The sequence below is a fragment of the Chamaea fasciata genome, unplaced genomic scaffold, assembly GCF_029207755.1.
Source record: "Chamaea fasciata isolate MVZ Bird 193981 ecotype frontalis unplaced genomic scaffold, bChaFas1.0.hap1 SCAF_2, whole genome shotgun sequence".
Classification (NCBI taxonomy): Eukaryota; Metazoa; Chordata; class Aves; order Passeriformes; family Sylviidae; genus Chamaea; species Chamaea fasciata.
This window is the reverse complement of record NW_027094087.1, coordinates 10,898,027-10,925,522: the sequence shown is the minus strand read 5'-3', so window position 1 is coordinate 10,925,522 and position 27,496 is coordinate 10,898,027. Positions and strand designations below refer to the sequence as shown.

The following is a 27,496-nucleotide window of genomic DNA, read 5'->3' as shown; positions in this document are numbered from 1 at the left end:
TAATATTACTTTCATCAAGCACTAAATTCAGTATGCTGTTGTAATTAAACACCTGAGCCATATAACCTCATGTGGAAAAACAAAGAAACAGAATGTTTCTCCAAAAAAAGCAGAATATGCACATTAAGATTTGGGTAATAATCCTGAATATGAAAACTCAGATTCTCCAAACCAGTATCTAAACAAGCAGTATTATGGGATTGTACATTAACAGTATAGCCCTGGATGAGCTGTTAGATCAGAACAGTATTTCTCTTTCAAAAACCCACAGACTTAGAAGCTAAACTAAATCCTAAAAGCAATAATGTTGAACTATTAGTTCATTTCTATAGTAATAGGAAGAAAGTGTATTGAATACAATAGTCCTGTTGTCTGGATTTTTTTTTTCTAATAAAAGTAACCAGAAATCACATAATATTATAGGAAAAAGTCTAAGACTGTGATAATTAGAATTTGCTTTTCTGTGGATATTTGGAAATACTGTTTTCCCTGGTAAGTATTTCCTATTACAATATGATCATATAAAAGCATGCATAAACTTGATTGAAAATACACAGAATTTACCTGTTGGGAATCATTTGATTTAAAAGCATCTTTAAGGATTTCAACTGCTCTTGATGGATCAACATATTTTCTCTTTGAACCAACTAGAAGTGCAAACAGGTACCTCAATTCACGCATGAAAGGCAGATTCCTATGTTCCTGTATGTGAAGAACACAAATATTTAACAAAGTGATAACAGAAATCTACTGAACAGAAGCATTACCCAATAAACTGAGTAACATCATAATATATAAGGTTACTTCTAGTACTACCAAGGTAACGCTGCATGCCTTTAACTTGTCAGGGATACAAAATAATGCAGTTCTCTGGAAAGAAAATTCCATTTCAGAAATTAAAAACTTGCTGAAATCATATCTAGATGATACTGTTTGTGGGCCTGAATTGAAAACTGGACGAGTTGCATTTGGGACAGAAATGTTTCTCTCCAGACGTACAAAGCCCTAAGTAACACACTGCAACAATATGCATTATTTTATTCAATTTAGTATTCCTCTGTACCTCTAGGAGAATTTCTTATGAGCCTACACAGTATTTGGCACCTTTTTAAAGCTTATTTTTACTGAAGACTAAATTTCTAATGTCTACATTAACCTTTATTATTTCTCTTGACACAAGTAAAATAGCCTGCTCTACTTTCTACCCAATTTTGAAGTACAGTTCATGTGACTATGGCATTCTTTTGCTGGTTTCCAGAAGAGAAGAAATAATTTCTGCCTCCACAATGAAAAACAAATAAACTGAAACACAAATACCATAGTTTAAATCACAGGTTACCAATGCAGTGGAGATGGGATGTCTACTCCTGAGTAGATAGCTGGCAAACCCCATGCAATATCCACTTGTGTTTAGAACAAAGTATCATTCAAAGGCAGCACAGATGTCTTGACACTGGCAAAACTGTAATTACCCGATGACAAACTATTTCACATGATCATCAAACAACAGACTTGTTCAGTCACTCCTGCATCAATCCAGGAGGCATAAAGGTTTTTCTATGTAAAATCTGGTTTACTTCAGATTTTAAAAGTGCACAGTGAATTCACTGTGTTCCACAAAATACCTAGGAAATACTTCTAGTCATGTAAATCTCTGAATTTAACCTGGTCTTCTAGTCCACCTTGCAGAACACCTGCCAGTTATAAACACTTCACAGAAAAGGTTGCACTTCAACTGCCACCCTAATTCAGCATCGAGTCATCCTAATTCAAGAACAAAATCAGTCTCCCATTTAGATACTTAAAGCACTATATAAAGAAGGAAACAAATTGCAAAAGTTGTATTTTTCTTGCTGTTTCCATAAAATATTCTATTAAAAAAAAAAGGATTTTAAAAATTTAGATACATTTTATAAAGATGCTTCAATACCAGTGATAGTTTATATGCATAATACAAATTATTAACCACAGAATACTCTAGATCTTACTTTCTTTTTGTTAAATCTGAAGTACATAGTCATTATTATAATGTACATAGCATATTACTGCATTACATAAATTTACACAACAACTTTGGCTGAGTTTTTAGCCATACTTGTAGCCTTAGCTTGAACAACTGCCTATCAACTATCAGTAGGATTACTCAGAACAAATACCTACAAAGGCTACCAAAGCTCTCTAAAACTAGGGAAATCCCTTTCTACTTTTGACAAAGCTCAATTTAAAGCATTAGACACGATCCTTGACCAGAACAAACCCTAAAATCTTCAAAATAAGGTGGGCCAGTCCCTAAGATAAGGTATTGAGTTCCACAAAAGGACTTGCACATCAAAACAGAGCCGATAAAGTGATCACAGCACAGCATACAGGTCTCACCTCTAAAGCATCCTGTGTATGTACCAAGACAAAAAAGATTAAAGTTTTTAACTACCCACTGTATGGAAATTCCATAATCTAAGACATTCTCCATTTTATCACCTATCCTGCCTGCATAAACAATTTCTTAATACATGTTGGAATAACTTATTATTATAAATGCTTTTGAAGCAGCCTACATATTTAATACATAACAAACATTCATTATGGCAAATCAGTTTGCCAGGAGAGTGAGATGATGATAATATTACAACAATATCAGAACAGGTGGAAGGACATGCTAACCTGGAGCACAGTAGCCCCTTTCCTCTGATAATAAAATGTTTCCTGAAGATGTCACTGAGGCCAAATTTTTAGCTGGTCTCAGTGTGCACAGCAAAAAGATCGGTTCATGTGACAGCAAGAGCCAAGAGAACTGGGACAGCAAAGAAGCTGCAGTAACTACAGAGAACTGCATTTGTTCTACAGAAAGAAACCAAAGAAGACAAATTATTTTCAAATTTAAAAGAAGCAAGATCAAGTTGAAGATTTTAAGTGTATGCCCAAATCCAGAAAATCAAAGCCCAATTAGCCGAGACAAATAGGGTGGGGCTGTTGTTTTGTTGGGGTTTTTTGAAGTAAAAATTTATATCAATGACTTCTGGATTAAGAAATTTACATGCCAAATTATTCATAGCATTTGGATTCAATAAATTGATGGGAAAGAACAAACCCCCTGCTCTGCAATATTCCCTGAAGTACAACCACATGCTTCCATTCTAAATCAAGAGATCGTCATGACCCCAGCAATAAACTCTAATTCCCACCAACTGGAAGAACAACAGGATGTAAACCCAAGTATTCAAAATCTGGGATTATTAAAACATGTCCTTTATTAGCAAGGAAATTTGATCCTGGAGAATGTCAGTCACATGGGGTAGTTAATATTGGAATAAAAACAAAAATACAACCAAAACTAAGGCAAAATAGTTTTAAAATAAGTAAGCAGTCAGAAATAAATTTCAGGGCTTTACTTTTTTTTCTACTGTCAACTGGTAACTTACATTACAACTCTAAATCAATTTGCCTCTAATTGCTTTCACTTATAAAGAATTAAAGGCATCATATCTGGGGGCATGTATGCTTATGACTTCTATCTGTCTAAATTCCAACTAGTGAAGCGATCCCTCATCCTAAATTCTCCTCAATCCTTTTTCAGCTGTAGATAAGACAGATGAGTACACCAGAAAATAATGGTACTTCATTCTGGAATGCAAGTTAAGAAAGGAGAGGACAAACTACTGCCAGAGATTCTTTCTAGCAGGCCTGCAGAAAGCAAATTTTCTGCACAAATCCATGCACTTGCCTGGTGTCACAATATTTCACACAAACTTATTGTCTGTCATGGTCAGAATTTCTAAAATAGAGCACTTCAGAACAGCTAAAGGCATTTGGCTGCAAGTGTCAATGCTTGGGCAAGACGTTTATGAAGACAACTGCTTGTGATCAGCTATTTCATACCACTTTTTACATGCCAATTGCTTTTTACATGCTGCAAAATGAACATAGAATTTCTGAGTACTGAAGGATATCACTAAAACAGATTATATGATGAAAAATTAAATACTGGGCAAAAAGTCAATCTAAAACCAAAAATTTTAGTACAACTCCTTGTAAAGCATGACTTATCTTTCTTATTAAAATACACTGCTCCATCCCTACCTTGTGTTGGGAACACTACCCTTGTTTTATTTTCACATCATCTCATGACCTAATGCAAATACACTCTCCAAATAAAAAAAGTGATTTCTTGTACTTTGAATGTATTGAGGAAAAGAAGGGGGTAGGGCAGGGGAGAATCTATCCAGTCCTGACTGAACATTCAACTTCCCTTTTATGGAACATACCCAGAGGTTTAAAAAATGGACACTGTCTTCTCTTTGTTTTCTTTTCCTTCTCTAATAACAGCTCTTACTTTTGATAGTGAAAATTCCAGACAAGCTTGAAGGGACAAACAACCAAGAACAGGCTGACAACACACTCCGTTCCTTAAATCTGACAGAAACGGGCAATAGGCAGGTCTAATTTACTGTGTGGGTGGTAAGGCACTGGCACAGGTTGCCCAGAGATGCTGTGGATGCCCCATCCCTGGGAGTGTTCAAGGCCAACTTGGCAACCTGATCTAGTGAAACGTGCCCCTGTCCATGGCACAGAGGTTGGAACTAGTTCATCTTTAAGGTTCTTTTCAACCTAAACCATTCTATGATTCTAATTTCTGGATATGCAAAAATTTATTGCTAAGTCCCTGCTAAAGATCAGGCAACCAAGTGTCTTCACATTTCATACAGCCACTTCCTTTTCCATTTCTCCCTTCCCATTTCATGGCATAGAAACCAAGAGGCTCCCATTGTATCTCTCCTCAGAGGATGCCCATGAAGAAAGGAAAACTGGTCTCACTTGTCCCCCATTCCATGATCATTCCCCCTTGCTAGCCTGAAGCCACAAGATACCTAAGCCAAGGCCTTCCCTTCCCCAATCCTATATGAGTACCAGGAAAAACAGGAGAAAAATTAAACTTACAATCACCTCCTGAAAAAGCCAGAAGAGACAAGCCAATAAACAGAAGCTCAGTGTCAGATCGTGAGTGGGAGGGAACTGGAATAAAATACATTTTCCAGGACAAGCTACACTCACATGAGAAATGCTCTGCCTCTCTCAGCACCTGCCCCATACTCTGCTATGAGGCTGATGCCATTTATGTAAGATCCACGATAGGAAGCTCAGAGAACTGTTAACTGGCACCTCTAAAACCCACGCTGATATGAGCTAGAGAACACTGTAAAATTCAACTACAAGACAGAAATGCCCTCATCAGCCATAAGAGGAAGTCAGGTTCTCGTTTTACCTTTTGGTTTCGGGGCAAATCTTGAGCATTTGCAGGAGGATTGAAATTCAAAACTAGTCTTCGAAACTCCAGGAGGTTAAATAATGACTGAAAAGAAAAAAAATTAAGAACACCTTTAAGCACTTCTACAAACAATACAAAACTCTCCCAAATAAGCCTTAGCAAAACAAATCAAGTGTTAAACATATGCAATGTTAAGTTTTACTTCAGAAGGCAGAGTACTGCTAAACATATTTTTACCAGAAGACAATCACTTTTGCCAAGAAAACAGTGTAATAAAAAATATCTCTGCACTTAATCACATAAAAGGAACAATAATTTTACATGATAGGCAAATTACATTTTACAACAGGAATTTTATGAATTGTATAACTGTCACTTTTCAAGTTGACATGAAACACTGTTCAGCCATCTAAAATTTATCTTGTAGGCCCTCTATCATACTTCCCAGTGCACAGAGAATACATGTGCAATTTCATTTCACTTGCACTAGCTAAACAGTTTGCATTCTGTCCTCTCCTCCCATTCCTATGGCATCCTATGGGGGATCATTCCTATGATCTGAGAGATGCACATTAGAGGAAGGAAATTGTGTTATCCAACTTTGCAGATAAGGGACTGATAACATTCCCATTTTATGGACACATGAATAGACAGGTATCTGTCTGCCTAGGACATGAAGACAGGCGACTAGAGGCACACCCACAAAGAACTCCACAGTGTAACACAGAGCCTGGAGCCAAGAAAGTACAAGAGCAAGATGACTCTGGGCTGCAAACAATAAAACTCCAACACATTGTGCTGAGAACTGGACATCGCATCACTGCTTTTCTGTAAAGACAAAACACATCTTAACTAAAAATCTCATCATTAGAGAAGAGCATTTTGATGAAGACAAGGTAGGAGGAAAGGTCTGTAGTACCTTAAACATGCTCATCAGAGAAGCACAGGAAAGATCTGCCTTCCTATTTGCACTTTCCTGGGTTTACAATCTATAATTAACTCTCCTCCCACTCCATCACGTATCTTAGCTATTTGTTTTGGAAAGACAGAGTTTGCTTACCCCAGCAATAGACTTTGATCCCAGAACTTGTCCTATCCATGTAAAGACTTAAGTCACAGATCACATCAGTTTAATAGGTTTTCAACACCATAGTGCCAAATAAGTGAAACGCAAATTGTGAAGAGGCCCTGCATTTATTCCAATAATTTAGAACATATTGGTAGGAAAAAAAAGGTTGTGAAAAATTGCCATGTTCCTGATTCTCCTTGTGAAAGAGCCTGTACAGAGTCCAACATTTTCCCATACCCCACATTATACAGCATCCTCAACAAAGCAAAGAGGCTACCATTCTCACACCTCTTTTTAGATTTAAAAAGTATCAAAAAATCAGCTGAGAGAAGACCATTCTGACCTTGCTGAATCAAGGCAAACAACTGAGTAGTCAAACTTTTTTCCTGTTTTGCTGTTCAAAATACATGTTCCCTTTCATCCATCCTTGCAGAGAAGGAAGATTTAAACAGAGCCCTTTGTTTACTTACTCAAAGCAGGGAAAATGTTAATATTTAATTCAAGTGTCAGTCTAGAAGCTGATACTAATTGAAGTTATGTCTCATGATGTAACAGCATTCCACTGGTGGGCTCTTCATCAAGCAAAACATAGCAATGTGTTATGTACAAAATAAACCAGCTGCTGAAATATAATGTCCAAAGGCTGAATTCTCTCCATAACTAACCCAAGAGCCATCAAAGTGCCAAGCAGCTGAGCAGGCCAATTTCATAATACAAACACACAAATTATGTACAGCAAGCTGTGCTCAAGTTTAGCATTTCTGCCTGGCATTCAATCCAACAAGTTTTTCACAAAAATTCAGTTTCTTTAATTCAGAACTCTACCGAACATAATTCTATGCTTTCCGACTGACCTGAACAAACCTATCTGCGCAATCTGCTGAGAGTAATTAAGAGGATTGTCCAATTTGCTGCTTCTTCTTCAGTCTTGTACTATTCAAAATTTCTTATGCAAGATGTTTAGTTGTTACACTTCTTGCCAGAAAAGGTTACACTGCGTACAGCTGCTTTGAGATGCAGCAGAACCCTCACAGTTTATCTGCTGCCAACACCACAAATGCACACAGGAGAGTGTCATGCTGTAGCTCTCCTATACTGAGCTAGATCAACTTAAGGAAACTTCCACCTTCATTTAAAAAAGATCATTTCCCAGTGTAAGTGTAAACAAGTGCCTGAAAGCAACTATTTTTGTGCCTAAGTATCCCAGTGAGGATCCTGCAGTTCTTCCCGAGGTGAGGAGATAAAAACAAGCTCACCTAAGCCCAGCAGAGACCTCCCCAGACCAACCACCCCAGAGCCCAGAAAGGGGAGAGGCAAAACACTTTCCAGTTTGCTGACTTTCCAGTTTCCAGACCTCTGTCCAAGCTCCCTGCACCCAGGGTAAGTGGCCCATGAGGCAGAAACTGCTCTTCTGCAGCCACCAAGAGACAAAGCAGAGACTGCCCCCACCCAAGTGCCATGCACTGGCCCTAGCTTGAAGCTCCAAACACATTTGCTTTCCAAACACACTGCATGGAGCAGCACCTCACCTCTCACCCACTTGTCTTCAGCTGCACAAAGGTGTCAGGAGTCCCAGTGCAAGAAAACAGGCTGCATCTAAAATGTGGATACTTCACATCGACTGTTCTTGATCAAATACCTTTACAATTTACTAAAGTATGCAAAACTTATGCATGAAAGAAAAACTCTCTACAAGGTGAGTTTGCAGGATTTTCTCCCAGTGCATTTAAGCCATTTAAAAGCTGTCATCTGGAAACTTGAACAAGCCAAGCTAAGCTATACCAATTCAAATTGCCATGAACATCAACAGATTTTTAGAATACTGCCTTGTATTCAGTCAATTTTTGGGGTTCCACAAGACAGAAAAAGTAAAAGAGAAGAAATGAGAACAGAAATCCAGTGTCAGTTTAAGGCATTCACACCAAAAATAGTGAATAGCAACAAGACATTGTGGCTTTCCCCTGCTATAGGTGGTTATGATGCGTTTACAGTCATACCAGAGAGAACCAGGTAGAATTGTAGCTTCTATACTGTAAGATACTAAAACATTCACTTTTATGAGTAATGTTTACTTACACTGAGTTTAAACACAATTTCTGAATGTAAGTTGCCTTGGTTTCCGTTAAAACACTCTGCTTATCCCTTCCCCCCCTTAAAGTCTAGGATGATGAAACATAAGGACCTTGCCAAAATTTAGGTTGACTGAGTAAAGGATTAATTCTTAACATTCAAGAACTGTGATGCTGCATTAATGAGGCAAAAACATAAATTAGTCAGTATAATAAATCTATAAATGCCTGGCATGCAACACAGGTCATCAAAAGCCACCAGCAGAGTCCCAAATTAAAAAGTTACTGACTTTAGAGAGTAGGAAAACATTGTTTCTGAGTCTAGATACAAGACGACCCAACAAGCTGCTGCAGAAAGCTTCAGAGGGGCTCTCTGGTGTATTCTTGCAAGTTTGTAAGCATGGGGCACTAAAACCAGCTGTTTCACTAACAGATTGAAGAAAATATTTGGTTCTCTTTGACTACCAATTTTGTATTTGTTTCCAGCACTGAGAACAAAAAACAAGAAAAAGGAAAAATGTTCCCCAGAACTGCGCATTTTTAATATGTATCACCTTTAAACAAGTTTGCATGAAAACCCGAAGTTCGTAATACCAGGAACACAGCTTCCCATTGAATTTGTAAAGGTTAAGCTTGTAAGGACAGAGGGAACACAGGACAGAAGGAAGAAACCCAAAAACTAAATATATCTTACTAGGAGAGCTTGAAAAGCAACTCTTGGCAAGGAAAAAGAAAAGCATGCACTCCTACAGAGCTCCTAAACAAATTCATTTGTTTCCTAAATGAAACAAAGTCAATTAGCTAAAATATGATCTTGTATAAGTTGAAAACTTGTATGCAGTGGCACATCACAACACTCATTTTCCTCATTTAGTCGTCTGGGGCCTTTTATGCATTTCCAATTTGACATTTATTTGTTTATTTATTTATTTCATTTTTTTATTTAAAGCCACAAAGCCAAGACAGTATCTACCTTCATTTTGTGTAACAAGGAGAAAGCAACCTTAAATAGTGAATAAATACATCACTGTTCTTCTAATAATAAAAAGCAAAAATAGAGCCCTATATCATAAAATATATTCTTTGGAATAGTTTGCCTCTGCCAACATGACAAATTAGATTTATGTTCTTACTTCACTTTATAAACAGTTTTGGTAGTTTAAGGTATATAGAGCCAGTTTTTGTGAGGTACATTGAGTATTATTAGGGTCAACATTTTACTAATGTTAATAACTCAAATCAAAGAAAAAACACAGAGCAATGGAATATATGGTCCTACCTGCATGCATTGCCATGTTTCCTCCAACAGAATAAAGAATTTGAAATTTACTAGTTATCAATATTTGAAGTGCTAAGGTTCAAATTGAAAGTACTACTAAATATTGCACAAATGAGAGATTTAATACTTCTCCATGCCTCTGACTGAGTATTAAGTGTCCCAAGCCCCATATTGCAAAAACATGAGTAACTTCACTGACAACTGAGTCCAGTTCTCATCAACTTGCAATCCCTATATCTTGAGAGAATTGGGATTGGTCAGCCTGGAGAAGGCTTGAGGGTGACCTAGTTGTTGCCTTCCAATATCTGAAGTGGCCTACAGGAAAGCTGGAGAGAGACTATCCTGGAGTGACAGCACAAGAGGGAATAGATTCACATTCACAGGGGAGTTTTAGATCAGACACGATCTTACTTACAAAGACATTCTTTACCGTGAAGATGACGATGCACTGGCACAGGTTCCATCCCTGGTACTGTTCAGGGCCTGGTTGGATGGAGCTCTGAGAAACCTGGTCTAGTGGAAGGTGTCTCTGCCTGTGGCAGGGAGCTGGAAACAGATAATCTTTACAATTCCCTCCAGCCCAAGCCATTCTTTGGTTCTAATAAGGGAAAAATCACTTCTCTCTCCTCTTTAGGGCTTTCCAGAGTTTTCTTACTTATTTTTTTTTTCCTTTCTGGTTTATATTCTATTCTATTGAAAGAATTATATTCTATTCTATTGAAAGTACTTTCTCACAACAAAGTCCATAAAGTGGCTGTTTGTTGCTACTGCACTGGTTGCTCTGCTGGGCACAATGCTCCCTTCCTACCCTGCTCCTCCTTATAACTTACTCTTGGGTTGCCTCCCATTCCACCTGTTTGTGTCTTATTCCTGTTAAGTGGTAAATCCTGTTTTCCAGAATACGGACTAATGACAGGCATCAGGAAAATTACAAAGTCACCCAAAACATAGTTTTATGCTTCTTTATATACACTGAGGATTTGGCACAGTCCAAAGCTTCTCTTGCATTCTCTAAAAAATTCCACGTAAGGAAGACAGAAGGGAAGTGAGCAAAGCAGCTTCAAAGCTGGGACTTGAGCAGGTTCCTGTTCAAACTTCACTGTGAAAGTATAGGAAGAGGAGTTTTATTTTTCTCTTCCCCTCTGAAACAAAAACTCCCAGAGACAGATATGACACTGCCTGATATCTGAACTTCAGCACAACCACCCGACATGTACAGTGGTAGTGATGAGGAAAACATTTAGCAGTTTGAGAATCAACGATTCAATCCCAGGTCTCAAAAGCTTTGGAAAGTACCTCTAAAAGGACATTTTTATTTACAAACAATAAATTAGTATTCCAAACTCCTGAAAACCTAGGTACAAATTGCAGTTTTAAGCTATCATGTCTTACATCTCCAAAAGGCTGAGGTGCACATGGAAGAGCATGGAAAACAGCTTGCATACTGTTTGAGCTATAAAGTAAAACTAAGACCTCCAGCAGGCTTGGGTTAAGTCAACATTTTAAACAAACAGCTCACCATGGAATTACCAGCCTGCATTTAGAGAGCATTTACTTGTTTATAGCAACAAACTCAGAACATTACTGCAATTCAGAAGACAGCTAAGTATGATATGTGTCCAGAAGAATTCACTTTATGCTTGTGTCTTGGCACATACGAAGAAACGCCATCCAACCACTCCTCTATTACATGGTCAAAGCAAGAAAAAAAAATCTGTTAGGACAAAATAATCACAGCCAACATTTCCTTACATGGTTACAGTTTTCAACTGCTTGCCCAAATTAAGTGATGAAAATTTGAGTAACACACCTAAACAATGCATCCTGTACCCTTTATTTTAATTAAAGAAGCCACCATTTATGAGTCAAAGTGAAACCCATGATCCATTAAAGCTTCCCATACCATCACAACAAAGTTTGCAATATTACAAATCACTTAATGTAAGATAAGAGTTCGAAATTATCACATGAGCAACCTGAGGGAACCAGAGACTACAGAAGCACCAAAAGCAGAAAAGGAATACCCTGTCAGCAAATATCATAGGATGACTAAATTTGGAAGGGACAGGTTCACTTTACAGGGAAACAGAGGGAGTAACAGAGGAATGGAAAGCAAGAAACTAGATTTCCAACATCATTATTCCTCTGCTCATGAAACTCTACAGAGCAGTTTATATCATATATCCCCCACCAAACCCTGCCTCTGGCTGTTTCACAGTGAAAACAGTGGAAAGAAAATATTCCATCAATGACCATTTTAACTCATATGAGGATTGAGCACTGAATGTTCTTCAGCCTACAACCCTGCACGGCATGCCCAGAGAATCAAGGGACTCATGTAGAATGTACAAACGTGCACATTTAATAATATAATCTTAGCCTTTTTGGTATTAATGCACTACCACATGATCCATCACAATCCTTTCCATTGATCATGACAAATAAGAAACATAAAGTGTAAAAGTTAGATGCTTGTGGTAGGCTGCTTTAAAGAAGAACAATATTGGTAAATAGCTGAGCTGCCAACTGGGAAGAAAATATTTGTTTGATTCTCACCCATCAAGCTGATTCACTTCTTCCCAGAACTAGAAGTCTAGGATCAAAGGAGATCCTAACCCCAAATATACTGACATCAGGAAAACAAGAAAGCTGCTCCCAAACACAATGTGACAGAGTAAAATGCCAGAAGTGGTGTTAGGGACCCTGAAAATAAAAGTTAAAGAGTACCCTTGGAGATTTATGCTTGTTAACTTCATTTAGCAAGCTATGCACTTTTTGGAATCTCATCAGACTGACAGACTCACAGAGAAAAGAGTGTGGGGATGCCAAGCCCCAGCTGTCCTGTTGGGACACCTCATTTGGTAAAGGGAGGAGCTACAACCCGGCCTTCTGGAAGTCATGAGACTGGGGGAGAGAGTGCACACGGTTTGTGAGGAATGGGACCGGAGAAAAGGGAAACAGCAGCATTCACAGCACAGTTTTCACTGATTCCCTACACACTTTCCTTCTCCCACAGAAATCTACCTTGGCACAAGAAGTCAGTGACATTCTCTGAATGATCTGGGCGTCTCCCATGGCACACCTTTTCCACAGGGCAGATCCTGCCAGGACATTACTTCTTGCACATGACCGGAACCCCACTTGGGACTCCAAAAGATAACGTTAGTATGGTGCAGTGTCTTAAACCAAAGCATCTGGGGGAGAACTTGCATAGGCAACAAGCCTAAGACATGATTCCAGCAACATATCTATGTCCTATGAGTTACTTGCCTTCTACATCCCATGTCCTGAAAACTCTTAACTCGTGCTCAGCATGCAATGAAGGAACCACTCCACAGGCTCCATAAATTTATTATTTCTAAGCCATTTTCAGGCTGTAAACTCTTACAGCCAAGAAAAACTGTAATGTTACCTTTTCACAAGGAGGTCACTAAAACCTACTCCAGAAGAGTAAAAATATACAGTGGTATATTTGTGCTTTGTTTCTTTAAAGAAGCTTTTAAAGACAGTCCTCAACAGCAAGGCAGATTTTTAGAAGTTACACTGTGGGAAAAATATTACTGTTCATTCTAATGCTCCTGAATGCAACTGTTGAAAGCAAAACTTTGTTTTGGAGGCCTCTGAAGAGACAGCTTCCCCTCTTCCCCTGCAGAAGAGCATGACTTCCAGATGTGCCTATTTCTCTAAGGCACAAATAAATACAGGGTAAAGGCAACATTTCCAGCAACATTTGAATCTCGTTAGAATTTGCAGTCACTCACTATAGTCTCTTCAGGAATTTCATACTCTTAATGCAAATATACAAACCATTTCTGACTGTATTTCACTAAGTCAGCTAATTGGTGCCTAAAAAAAATATACATTGCAAAAGGAAAGCATCAAAATGTCAAAACCTTTTCTTTTCTTAACAAGCACCCCTTAAACAGGAGGAAGATTTTTCTTTCTTTGCAATTTAGTTTAGGATTACATTACACAATATATCATCATGACTGACAGTAGTTAACATTTAGATATTGTTGACCTATGTGATGTGTCAGGTTACAAAAGCCTCCCAAAGAAAGCAAGAAAATACTTCTACATAGTCAATGCAACCCAAGTAGTCAATCTGCCCTGTGGATAAATAAAGGTATTAGCTAATGTTCTAAATTAACATGCATTAAATTTCCTGGGATGATTGCTTGAAACATAAATCTTCCTGGCTGACAGATAATATTAATAACCTAAATTTTCAACCAACTGAAGTTATAAATCTTTCAATGGTTTGCTTGAATTACACTCCACAGAACTAACTCCAAAAGTTTCACTGTCTTTTAGGATCAAGCCATAATAACTTCAGACACCACAGACTTTAACATGGCATGGCTGGTGACCATAAGAACTTGCTAGGTCTCTCCCTAATCTGTTTTCAAGGTATAAAGTTGCACACTGGGTATAAATAACATGAGATCATAGGTCTAGCATAGATTTTTACATTCTCTGGCCTCTGTTCTTATCTCTGTGATTAACAAATTAAAAAATCATGTTTCCATAAAAACATTTATTTAAAGATTTTTCAGTTTCCTACATTAAAAAGTCTTTTAAAGAAATGCACATACACATAAAATCAGTCCTTTAGGATTTGGGACTGCTAGTAAAACAGATCAGACACAGAGATCTCTGCACAACAGAGAAGGTAAAACACCAAGTCACATTAGCTCCATAAAGATCTTAATGGAAATAAAATGTTTGCTTCTGTTAGGACAAACACAATGTTTTAGCTATTGCAAAAAGAGCGATGCGTGTGATGGAATAAGGAAAGGAGGACAGATAAACAAGGGAAACATCAAAAGATCTCTAGGGACACAGAAAATTAAAATACCTGTTAGATAACTAAATGCTGAAAGAAAAGAGGCCTAAGAACATAAAAACTTCAACAGAAAGTTGAAGCATCATAGAACAATTAAAGAAATCTTTTAATTTCATTACCTGCAGCATTACCTACGTGCAACCTGCAGGTAAGTAAATCCTTCCCATTAAAAAAAAAAAAAAAACCAACAAACAAAATGACCCACCTCAAACTGAACCAAAAACCCCTAGGTCAAGCAGAACATGTAATCCAGTTTATGCAGTCTACTGGGATTTCTGGGCAATTTCAGAAGAATTCATTCAACAAAAGCTTTTAACTAAGCACCAGTGAGGTGAGATGGAAGGTCCAGGTAGAAACAAATAGGCAAACATTAAGAGAGGAACAAGAGCCAACCATCTGTTCCAGCCTGAAGGCAGGTTACTGCAAGTTCACCAACTCTGCACTGGTAAGTAAAATTCAGAAGTGATCTAAAAAGGACAGCAAGTTTTGACCATATTTACCCAGTAAAGAGAATTGCAGTGTAGTAGAAACAAGAGTTAGCAAGCATAAACTGACAAACGTCATATGAGAGTATCTATATAAGAAGAAAGTTAAATTCAAGACTGCTATGTGTCCGGTGAGGTACATGGTAGAAAGTAACTCTGGAATTTATAGAAGATGATGGGCACCAAACTAACTAGCATTATTCACATTATTGACCTGTGAGATCAGACCAGGCTACTCAGGGCATTTTTCCAGGCATCTTAAAACCTTCCAAGGTTTGACAAACCCTGCACTGCCACTCTGGGCAACTTCCACTGCCTGCCCGTCTTTATGTGAAAAAATGCTTCTTTATACCCAGGCTTAATCTTTCTTATCTGAATGACTCCTATTGCCTCTCATCCTCCCAATATGCACTGTTCTAAAAAGCCTGGCTCAAGTACATCAGAAACCTCTTTTATTCTCCATGACTTGGCAAAAATGAGAGAGAGTTGCCTTGCTAACTTCTTCCCACTGTCTCTCATTACCACAGGATGCAGCTCAGTGGACTTGTATGAGTCAAGTTTCCCCAAGTAAACTCTTACTCAAATCTTTAACCCCTGTTCAGAGTTTTCTCAACTATGTACAATGGTCTTGGAGATCTCACTGGAAAAGACTGAGGCAAAGCAAGGCACTGAGTACCTCACCTGCTCCATTCAGCAACATTCTCCTAGCTCAGCCTTTTACAACCAGTATAACATCCAAACCTTTACTTGTTACCCTAGACAACCTTTGAGGGACCAACTCAGGTCAGCTTTCACTTCACTAAAACCATTCCTTCATGCCTGGACATTTTCAGTCTCCTCAGTAGCCCATCTCTGCTTCCACATCCTGCACACTGCCTGCTTGCACTGAAACTTGGCTATGAGCTCCCTGAGAGCAGAACAGACCCTTCTGGCAATCAGGGAATGCTGTTAGCCTTCCTAAGCATCTCTGCCCTTCCAAGCTGCCACCTATGGAATCCCAGATACTGACTCCGTGAAGACAAAGTCTGCTCTCCTGAACACTGGGTCTGGGTCCTGTTATTCCTTTCTCACTCCCATCAGCATCTTGAACTCTACTGTTTCATGGTTGCTGCAGTCAAGAATACCCACATTGCTCTACCTTCTGCTCTCCCATTTCAGGGGAACAGCAGATTCAGCTGTGCATCACCCGTAGCTGGCCCATCAGTGCTCATAGCAAGAAGCTGTTCCTCATACCCTCCAAAAGTCTGGTTTGCTTGTGTTCTGCTGTGTTGGACCCAGCAAGGGTCAGGATGTTTATTAAAGTTTCCCATGGGAACCACAGATTGTAATCCAGAGACTTCCTTGCCTTTCAAAAGGGCTGTGTGCATATTCTCATCCTGAGGAGGATTAGTCTGTAGCAGACTAATCATGGTAGCACTTCTACCAGCCCCTCCTCTGATCCTGATCCACAGACTCTCAACCTAAACTGCCACCTTGTCCCACACACATTTGTGCTACTCCATCAGGAGAAAGGCAGTGCCTCTCCTTGTCATCCCTACTTGTCTTTCCTGAGGAATCTGTATCTCCCCTTCATACCATCCCCAATTCACAGCACACTCACATTTTAAGAACTTTCCTCATCCCCCAACTAAAGTGCTACTAGAGCTAGAAAGGATCTGGAGAACAGCAAGAAAGTGGATCAGAGCTTAGAACACATTCTACAGGTGGCAATTGAGCATCCAGCCTGGAAAAAAGAGACCACTGAGGTGTTGAAAGAGTAGGAGAGCAGCCCACAGAACCGTAATGGCAATCAACTTCTGTCTGGTCCACCAGGAGACATGAATGCTACTGGACAAAGACAGTGGAAGCCAGGTTCAAAAATCCACACAAAACCACGGCAGTTCTTTATGCAATAGGAAGCACAACGGTGGAACTCCTACCTTGCACCCTAATGCAAGGATCAAGGAAGACAACATACAAGGGAGGTCCCCTGTGACTACATAAACTGCAGAGGATTAAAAAAAATCCAAGACAAAAGTAGTGGGAGGCTCAGGAGTGTTTTACCAGAGCAGTATCATGCATACTGTTTGTACTCCCCTGTAACCATCCAGCTGTGGAAATTGCTGGGAAGAACATTGATCTAAATGGACTCAGCCTGAAGTACAACAGTCATCTTTAAACAGCCAGTATGAAAGTAATAGTATTAGTTTATCTGAAGTGCTTCAGCCTGACAGTAATTTGTTAAAAATGGGTATTAAATATTTTATTTTCTTTCTCTCAAAACCTCAGACTGTGAAAAGTTACAATACATTTGTTTCTTGTAGACTAAGATATTTGTTTCTAGTAGACTAAAAATAAATTTCCCATCATTGTATTGTCATTTCGCCCTCAGATTTCTGTAGGTTGAAATGCTTTTCAGTAGATCTACAGATTATTAACAGAAACATACATCTCCTAAAAGACGGAATCATAAATTTTATGTACATCAATTATTGATATTAGAACATTAGCTCTTACTAGGCAAGTTGCAGTATCTGTATTCATTTCCCTACTCACCTTATCTTTAAAAAAAAAGCACACGCATTGATTGTATTACATAAAACAACCAAAACCAGTTGCAATTGCATCAGTGTAAGACCTTCCCCTTCATTCTTCTGAAGTTTCCTTCTTTATCAATTATTCCTCCTTTTATCCTACCCAGCTGTAGCCATTTGAGTAAGCACTGGAGGTCCTGTTTCTTCCACCTACCTCCATTGTCAGCCACCCCCTTTCAGTCATTTGCACGTGCCCCTTTTAATGTAAAAAAATCAGTTCTTCATCTGTAACCCAGTTTTCCCATGTTTTTAGGCATCCACAACCGTCACTGATATCAGCATGAGCTGCATACACCCAGGATCTTCAGAGTCAACTCCTTGTCTTCAGCAACTTCTTAGTAAGAAACATTTTGAAGCTTCACTTAGATATGCTACCAGTACTTTCTACGCTTCAATCTGACTTATGGATAGTCACTTTAAGAGATGCAATAAATAACTAATGTGCAAAAACATTCATGCAGTGGCCTAAACTTCCAGGAAAAGAGATTATTTTAAATAATTCACTTAAAATGAGCTGACTCACCTCCCAATAGATACAATGAAGAACACACACAGCTAGTTAAAGAGTGCTTACCTGAATGACAGCACTAAACCAGCACGTGTTGCCAACATTCTTTAATCCTACTGGGCAGTTGTCTTGCCGCTTTCGATCATAAGGGTTCGGAGAGTCACTCCAGACCTCTGGATGCGTCCTCTTTAAACTCGCCTTATTTTCTGCAATACTGGCTTCTAGAACTCTTCAGGAACAGAAGGGAGGGGAAAATGTGAGAAAAAAAAAACCCCCACCAAGTAGGAAAACACATTCAAATATTAAGCAATACAGACATTATAATGACACCATTCACTTATTGTTGCTGAGCAATATATGCAATATATTATATTATATGCAATAATACGTCTTCAGAAATGCTATTTCACTTTTAGCTATGCTACAGCAATTCCACTACCCTTTGGAAAACTGTATTGGTGAGTGCATGAATCTCCTGTGAGAGCTCCAGATACAAGAGTCATGTCTACAAGTCATCAATTATTTAAGAACTAGATTCAAACAGGATGGACAAATTTTAGGCAGCACTAATAGTACAGTGCTTTCATCCTCAAATGTTTTTATTGCTATGCGAAGCACCAATTTTTCTTTTACTGACAGGAAGCCAAAGCTAGCTAGGCAACTTTCAAAAATGAAGGCAGTTTTCTTAGTTTCCATTTTTGCAACTTATGCAACTGTGTTAATCACTTTACATGGCAAGTAATTACTTTATGAGCCATGGAAAGACATCTCCCCACAATTTTTCAAATGCCACCCAACACTTTAATTGTATGCTTCAATGACCACTTCCTTTGCTGGAAACTGTTCCTATGTCATTTATGCTGAATATCCATATTTCACATGACAGTAAGATCTGATGACTTTGAAACTCTCCAACACAAGCTTCACTCGATACATTATTTCTATATCAGCAGGTTTGCTTTAGCTGGTGACAAAATACACCTTAAAAGTAGTTTGTGGTAGGTGTATTCTAAATAGAAAGAGGGAGATGGATGCATTGAGGTAATGTAACAGTGGCTTTAACTCCTAAGCCAAGGGTCTGGTATGTGCACTAATAACACTGCAGTCACTGTCCCCAGCCATCCAGGCAACCCTCAGACAAAAGGCTGAGCTGCTCTCCTACACCAAGCACAGGATTTCACAAGCTGCATCACAAGCATGTAAGCAGACTGAGCAGCATGAAGAGTTGGAGCCTCCCAGTTCCAGACTCACTAAGCACCAAAGAAAGGCAGGTTTAGGTTGGTCTGTAAAATGAGCTCCTAAAGGACAAAGTTTGGACATCTTAGAAAAAGCATAGAAATGGATAACACCCCTCCCTCAGTTTCCTACCTATACCTTTATTTCAAGCTACGTTCCTGCCAAAGAAAGAAAAGCTATCTTACCAAGAGCTATGAAGCACCATATGAATTTACTGCAGATAACTGTTCTGGGGATCATACTAATTTGTCACTGAAACTTATTTCAGAAAAAATGCAGTAAAAGAGAGGCTTTCTAAATTTGAGAGACCATTTGATACAAATACCACTTTTGTATCTGTCTCAGGAAGAACCTAAATCTGGTCATTTCCTAAGGATTAATTGATTTAGTTTTTTATGTCACCTTGTAAACATCACTGAAAGGACAGGCATATAATCCACCAAGAGTTTCTGTTCTGACATCTATTCAAACACTGCACTGGGATGGAACTTGACCCTGATTATTCTATGAGTCTTTTCTGATAGTTTTTTCTACTAAGAAAAGCTCGAAATGTAAAGAAACGGTCAAATTCATTTCCCTTTTCACTAATACATCCTCCAAAAGTGTTAGATGACCTGCGTATCTCCACTTTGAGAGCAAAAATTGGTAAATGGAGACATTAAAAATCAATTAAAATGTCATACACAGTTCAAACAATTTGTCATGCAGGTAGAATTGATTAGAATCTTGTTCAAACTAAATTGAAGGGACCTTTCAAACTGGCAGGAACACTGACAGACTGGAATAAATTTAAATTATGTTGTAACAGGACTACAATACCTACTTCACACCACCTGTTTCAGGTAAACAATCAAACTTCCCTTTTTTTGTTCCCCCTAGAATTTCAAGAATATTTCAAGGTATTTCAAGATTCAAGTTCAAAAAAATAAATAGTTTCAAACTGAAACAGTTCCCTGACCCCATGAGTACTACCATTCATCAGCTTAATTACCCACTAAAATTTCTTTCTTGTATTTGAATTTGTGTTTCTTTAGCAGGTAAGGGGTTTACTCATCTCTAGCTCGACCTGAAATATGTTTCCATGTGTTAATAAAGTATTTGCTTCTGAAGGCATTATGGTATTTTTTTCCTTAATTCTACTTATAACATTATCTGTCCTCAGAGAGCACATGCAATAACTTCACATTCTATGTGCTGAATTAATTTTCAGACATAAGCATAGCTGTGAAAGCAGCTAAATCAAAAATGAAAAGTGAAATAAAGTATAATGAGCACAGTAAATAGGAACCTAATAATCAGCTCAAAAGCTACATAAATATATGTATTTACTAGCACAGTGAGGATAACTCATATAAAATGCTCACTGTCTTACATTCACGAAGTTACAAATTTGGGACATCACCCAGATCAAGAATCTTACATTGCTTGACAAAACAAGCATCCTTCCAGAGAGTTATTACAAGGATTTAGGATTTTGATGACAGAGCTGAAGTCCCAATTGGTGACCCTTGGGGACAGCAGCACAGTCTCCAGCACAGAGCCATCAGCTATATCAGCTAGCTACCTGCAGGGTTTGACATCCCCCCAGACTCACGGGACCTACAGCTTCCCCATCTCCAAGGGCTGGAATCCTGTTTGGAGGGAAAAGCTGTAGCAAGGGTTAGTTAGTGCCACGCTTGGCGTGACACTTGAAAGCAGCGCTTTATTTCTCTGTAACAAGCTGGGCACAGCCAAGCAGCTTTGCAGAACTGCAGGGGGTTCACCAGGCAAAGCAGAACACCCGGGCAAGGCAAGTCCACAGCACAAAAATTCAGTCAAACCACTCTAAGGAAGCCTACTCAACATGCTGCAGGAAAGCCCACTCTATCACGTTACATAGCGAAAAGAGCATGGGAAGGTATTTGCACCGGGACTGTCTTTCAGCTGGACATCCAGGAATATGTCCCTGACTCTACAACATCCCACAACCCCACCTTGGATCTACACATACAATGCTTAACCATAGTGCAGAGTCCCCAGCAGTTTCAATGACCCTGATTAAAAAAAAAACCAAAAAACCAGGGGCTGTGCACATCCTTTATGCACTGACAGCATGGACTCATTTTTATACAGGCACAAAACAGGCCAGCTAATTTCTTCTTCCAGTATCATCTCACTGGCTTCCCTAGTGAAGCCCTATTTGGCCAGCTTCAGACTCCTTCAATCCAGTAAAAGTAATATAAACAGGAGAAACTTCTTCACAATAAGAAATACACTGATCATGCACATTTCACTAGGAGATTTAAAGAGGAAACAGGGAAAGACTTTAAATGTGCCTTGTACAAGATGTTCAGTTCGGACACTTGGACATTTCAGATGCACTCCTCTCAACACCTACACAGTAATCAGACCTGTCCTTATTAGGTAGTCTAAAGCAATTACATTCAGGAACACAAATTCTACGTGCATTACAACATTAATTACATAACTCAAGAAATTCCATTAATTCTCCCTTGGAAACCCTAACAAAATCTGCACAAATTAGATTCCAAACCACTACAAATACCTTTGAAAAAAATATCCACCACAGCAAAAACTATTTAAATATGCACATAGCCTACATTTCTAAAAAATGAAACATTTCCACAGTTTAAATTTGCTTATTATTGACCTCCCATTTGATTGCTGCTTCTTGTTTTATTTAGAAAATCAAAAGTAAATGGCTGTAGCTTGTTTACAACCACAGTGTTCTACTTTTTGTTTTGAGAAGTTCTTCACAGATTCTGCACTTGCTATTGGAATGTCAACATTCTTCTGTGGGGTGTTACCTACAAAGTGGGGTGGTTTGTTTTGTTTTGGTTTTTTTTTGTAATAAAACAAGTCTGAAGTTCTGTCCTTAAGGAAACTAATTGAAGAGTTCGGATTAAGAATTCAAGAATTTTGAACTTCCTGCATTTGTTCAGCACTCACATAATTTGCCATTGGCTCAGGGTGCTTCTTGCTACATTACTGAGTTGATCTAATGTCTCAATGCTGCCAAAACCTTCAAGATCCTCATTCTTCTCTGTCTCCATTGACAAGCAAAGGCCCGTTCCCTCCCTTGACTTATGAAATATTATGGATCCTTCAGTGAATGTTTTCATATAGCTTTGTGAAATGAATTTGTGCAACAAATGGTCCAAAGAACTCTTCAGCAAGCATAGAAAATGTGGTGTAGTGCACCTAGGGGGATATGACCTGCAACAAGCTCATTTGACATTGCACATGCTACTGTGCTAATGGCAATTTTGCCATTAGATGCAAGTCTATTTCATAAGACCAACATTTTCTCTATGAATAACCAAAGAGATTGTCTAGATGTCTTTGTACATAGAGAAAAAAAGGCATCCTTTGTTATTTTCTGTAGCCAGAAAAATATATACTGTAATTTAAGTAGAAAGTATTTAAAATACTAAGTTACGAGCTAAGTAGATAGGACCAAAGAAGGCTTTTAATTTCAAAAGCAAAAAACAAAGTCTACAGCAAAAATCCTAAAACTTCAAGGCTCCCAAAAACTGAGCACAGCAGAAGCAGTCAAGGCTTGGGTAAAGAAAAAAAAGGGAGAAAATTTTCCATCTCCAGAAACAGGTCCATCTTTCTGAGTGCCTGCCTAAATCACAACTCCGTAATTACAACAATTCTGCCCTTCAAAAACGAACATGCAAGAGCTGATCTTCTGGAAACAAAAAGAAAATGGACAGAACTTCCATCATCCTCTTGTACACATGCACATACTGAAGTTTTAGAAAAATCCACCTCTTAAATGCTTCTTCCAGTTGTAAATGAAAATATAAATCCCTTTCATCCTACCCTTCCCTCCTAAACTATGTTTTCTTATATTCATATAACAAGATGACTTTTATCACAAATGGGGGGGCCGAAGGGTATGTTTATTCTCATAATTAGCATATTTATTTTTCAAAAGGGAAAAGAAAATTACTGTGGATAAAGTAATACAAATAAAGCAATAAAATATGCAGATTCTCACAAATGGAATTTTCTAATAAGTCATTTAGCCTGTCAAACACAATGAACTGAGAAAAAGAATTACTGTTGTTAATGTCCCCCATCTAAATTATTTTTTTATAAAATTGGTCCTTTACAAGGAGGCAGTACTTTACCTCCCATCAAGGATCAAATCATTGCCTGTTTCCCTTAGAACAAGACCAGCCACAAAGGAAAAACTCAACACTCCTCCTAAGGCCAGTTACAGATGGAAAAAAAGAAACAACATCCCTCCCACACAACTCTACACCCAGGCTTAGTTCAAGTCTCAAATATTTCATTATTGTATCAACGTTACCAAAAAACATACACTGTAAAAAAGTTACCATAAAATCTGATCAAAAGTTAGCTCAAAGACTCTTATCACACCCAAAATGAGAGAGTTAAGTTTATAAAACTTTAAATCCAGAACTTCACTCAAAGCCTATAAATCTTATTTGTTAAAAAGGTTAATAACATTCTTTATCTGCTAAAATAGAGCAGCAGCTCTTAGTATCCTCAAGTCATCATGTTAATACCCACTCCCTCCTTCTTCCCACTGCCTCAGCACAGAGGGAAGAAAATGAAAACTTAATATATAACAATATTGTAAAATGAACACTGTGCAAAATAGGACAAAGTATTTATTAGCTTCTTAATTATATATGGTTTTGTTGCTTTTTACCTGGTACACAAGAGAAACTTCTTTAGGGTTTAGGTCCTATTTAAATATGACCACACATTCTCTATCTCCATCCATTTCCTCCATATTTAAAGAAATACATAAATATGAAACATACTATTAAATCCTAGTCCATACATAATAGACTATTTTCCAGTGTAGAACATAAAATATATTAAAGCAGCATCCTGAAGCCAGGCATATCAGTAGCACAAGTAAAAGTAAACAAGTTATTATTTGTTAAAAGTTTAAAAAAGCAATACAGGCCAATCTCCAACTCTTTAATTTAATTTCTGCTTTATATAAGTTGGTTGTTTACCTGCTAATGGCTTGTTCCTCATCAGTTATTCCAGTCTCCCTGAATGCCCTGTTTGATTCCTCCAAACTCAAGGCAATTGCCCTCTGAAGATCATCTTTATCATCTCCAGTGAGATCAATCACATCTGAAAAGCAAAACTATCTTTCTCAAAATTAAAAGTGAAACAGAATGAAAGGTAAGTCTTACTGTAGAGGAGAGAGACCATGTGGATTGCTGAGCACCATTCCAGACCATCCCTCCTGTGCCCTATGCTCTTCCAGCCACTAACCCTGCTAACAGCTCCATTCTGCCTCCAAGCCAGATAAAAACCTCAGCAGCTCACTCCGGATGTGATGCGCTGTTGTTCTCCTTGCTCCTAATGTTCTTAAATTTCACAAAGCTATGGGACAAATTTGGGAATCCATGTTTTCTGAAAGCCTTCATAAAGCAATACACTTAAATGCATTACTTCAGCTACTGAGATCAGTCACTTCAAGGAACACATGACAAAGAGGACCTTATCAAAAAAGGAGACCTTAATTGTGCATAGTTGACTTTCCTCCTCATGAAGGAGCACGTAGTGGAGTTTTCCCAATGCTGCCCCAAATTCTACAAGTATTTCTGTACCCTGGTGAGCCAAATACTTTCACATGGTTTCCTTACTCAACCTAATTATTTTCCATCCTGTTTGTGCATTCCTTTTCTGAACATATTTAAATTTGATTCCATCTACTGAAAGTATCACATCTCAACATGAAAAAAACAAATACTGGAGACAAATTGAGGATCCATACTTGGATACATGGGGAATACTGGATGGACTACTGACTGAAAACAGCTCTACTTCAGTGTTCTTCACCAGCTCTTATTATACAAAGGATCAAAGACAGACATCCCCCATAAACTTCCTTATTTGCTGAGGGCAGCAACAACACCCCTGCTCCCAATTCAGGTGGGATCCTACTACACACCGTAACACAAATCATGTCCCCATCAGGCACAGCCAAGATTTTAGAGCAGCTAGAGCCTACAGGAATGTCCATCAGCTGCATAAGACCTTCAGAAAAGTCAAGGTTACTGGTTATCACCATTTCAAGAGTCAGAAGTCTCATTTTCCAAGTCAGACAGACAAAGAAAGGAAAAGTGTGAAATTTTGCATGCAATATCACGCAGACATACACGTACATGGAGCATTGGCTGGTTTGAGTCTCCCTCTTCTAAGGCAAAGTTTACCCAAAGAGTTATGGAAAGGATTTGTCTCCAGCCTGGGGTTAAGCCATTAGAAACTGAAAGGCTCTGGGAGAAAGAGATACAGATTTGAAACTGGCAATTGCTTACAGAGAGAGACAAGAAGTCTGTCATTATTTCTCCTTCCACAGGCTAACCCAGTTACTCCAAAGAGCCTGTCTACATTCTGACTTTTCTCCTGCATGGGCTGGCCTACAGCAGGGACCATAGCTTCCCCTATTCCCCTGGGCTTCTTTTCTTGGGACGTTTCTCATTGGATCAGAACAAAACACTAAACTTATTATACAAAAACCATTGCCGTAGTCATGCATGAACAGAAAATGGGATGACCTATCCTTGCAGAAAGCTGAAACCAGAAAGAAGTTGGGAAGAAACTTTACTGTTAACACCAGCATATTCAAAACCTAGTTTTAAACTCAGCCATTTTCTCCAAATAATGGTTGAAATTCTACTTTATTTAGTGGGCCTTGAAAGAGAGTACTCTTACCTGCAGAGTACACTGGGCAATCTGTCATGATCTAGAAGTATGGAAAAACATTATTGCTATAAAAACAGCACTTTCTACTTTTATTCTTAGGCTGTCTACAGTCAGCTCAGATCTTTCAGCATAACAGAAGTGTACTTCATCTCAGATGCCTGAAATTCTCCTTCAGAAGTGCTAAAGGAATTACAACCACCAGCAGCAGAAGTCTCCCCCAGAGAAGTTTTGATAAATATGCTGTCATGCTGAGAACAACATAATTTGGGCTAAAATACCACCTCAGCCTGTGTCACATGCAAACCTGGCTCTGTCCTACAGCCTGATACCAGAAGGAGACTACAAAAGTAGTCAGAAATTAGAGGATCACCTCACCACACATGCACTACCTATTATGCTCTAAAATGTGGTGCCTGTGTTGTATTTTCTGCACATTTACAAGGAGCCACATGTAGCACCTCATCTTCCCCGGAGCCAAGCTTTACTTCTCAAAGTAGGAACAGTGGTCACAACCCAGCAGCCACACATGCTGATGGACAAGTATGGGATTGCTCTGGCCACTTCCTCACAGAGAGGGATGTTCCTTGAGCAAGCCTCTAGTCACGTAAGAGAGATGACATTTTTATATGACAGTGAAGAAACTTAGATTAAGTCGTTAGCTTCTCTATATGGGGACTATTTTCTAGAAAAGAACTCTTACTGTAGTTGAAAATGACGTATTTAACAAAACCTCCCCCATTATACAAAAATTTGTCTGGATCAACTCCAACTCACACTTCCATTAAAATAGTAAATTTCTTTGCAACTCCCTAGCTCTCTAATTTTTATTAATCTTTACCACCACCTTAGGTGTTTAGAAGTTTATTACCATTCATATTACCAGCGATTATATAATTTTAACATTAAAACTCCAAATATTTTACCTCTGTATGCTTTCCAAAAGCAGATGAGCCAAAAGAGTTTGTTTTGGCATGCAAGTTTGTTTTCGGCATGCACAGGATTCTCTTTAGAAATGTTCTATTTGTACTTTATTCCTGCTCTGCATGAAAAAAAGAGTAGAATGAAAACATGCTGCCAGATATTCCCACTACATGTGAGTGGTGCAATGTCACAGAGGGTTTACCTGGCATAACTTATGTCAAAAAATACATTCAAAAGTATCAGCTCATCCATGGTAACCTACTTTATGCAAGCTTTTAGTTCCTAGCAAATGTAAAATAAAAATGGTTTTGACATTTAAGTAACGTATTTACAGCTGACACAGTAACACATTTAAGCTGCAACACCTCACATATGACTTGAATCCTACATTGTAAGATGATAAAGAAGACTTCAGCAGAAGTTCTAAAAGAAGATTAAGCCTGAGACTAAACTCTTTGTTCTAAAACACCAAAAATAAATATTTATATATTTATCTATATTACCTTGTCTCCACACTTTGCATTCCTGTCAGATGGTTA

The 27,496-nt window shown here is 38.4% G+C and overlaps 1 protein-coding gene across 2 annotated transcripts in view; it reads right to left on the bottom strand.

The window, feature by feature from the left end:
* USP25 (ubiquitin specific peptidase 25) overlaps window positions 1–27,496 on the bottom strand; it is an 88,973-nt gene that overhangs the window by 33,126 nt on the left and 28,351 nt on the right. For both annotated transcript variants that reach the window (XM_066208525.1, XM_066208527.1), the window contains exons 4-7: window positions 24,332–24,455; window positions 18,159–18,321; window positions 5,261–5,347; window positions 565–702 (exon numbers count right to left, since the gene is read on the bottom strand). In XM_066208525.1, the coding sequence (XP_066064622.1) occupies window positions 565–702; window positions 5,261–5,347; window positions 18,159–18,321; window positions 24,332–24,455 (512 nt within the window). The remainder of the gene's footprint in view (window positions 1–564; window positions 703–5,260; window positions 5,348–18,158; window positions 18,322–24,331; window positions 24,456–27,496) is intronic.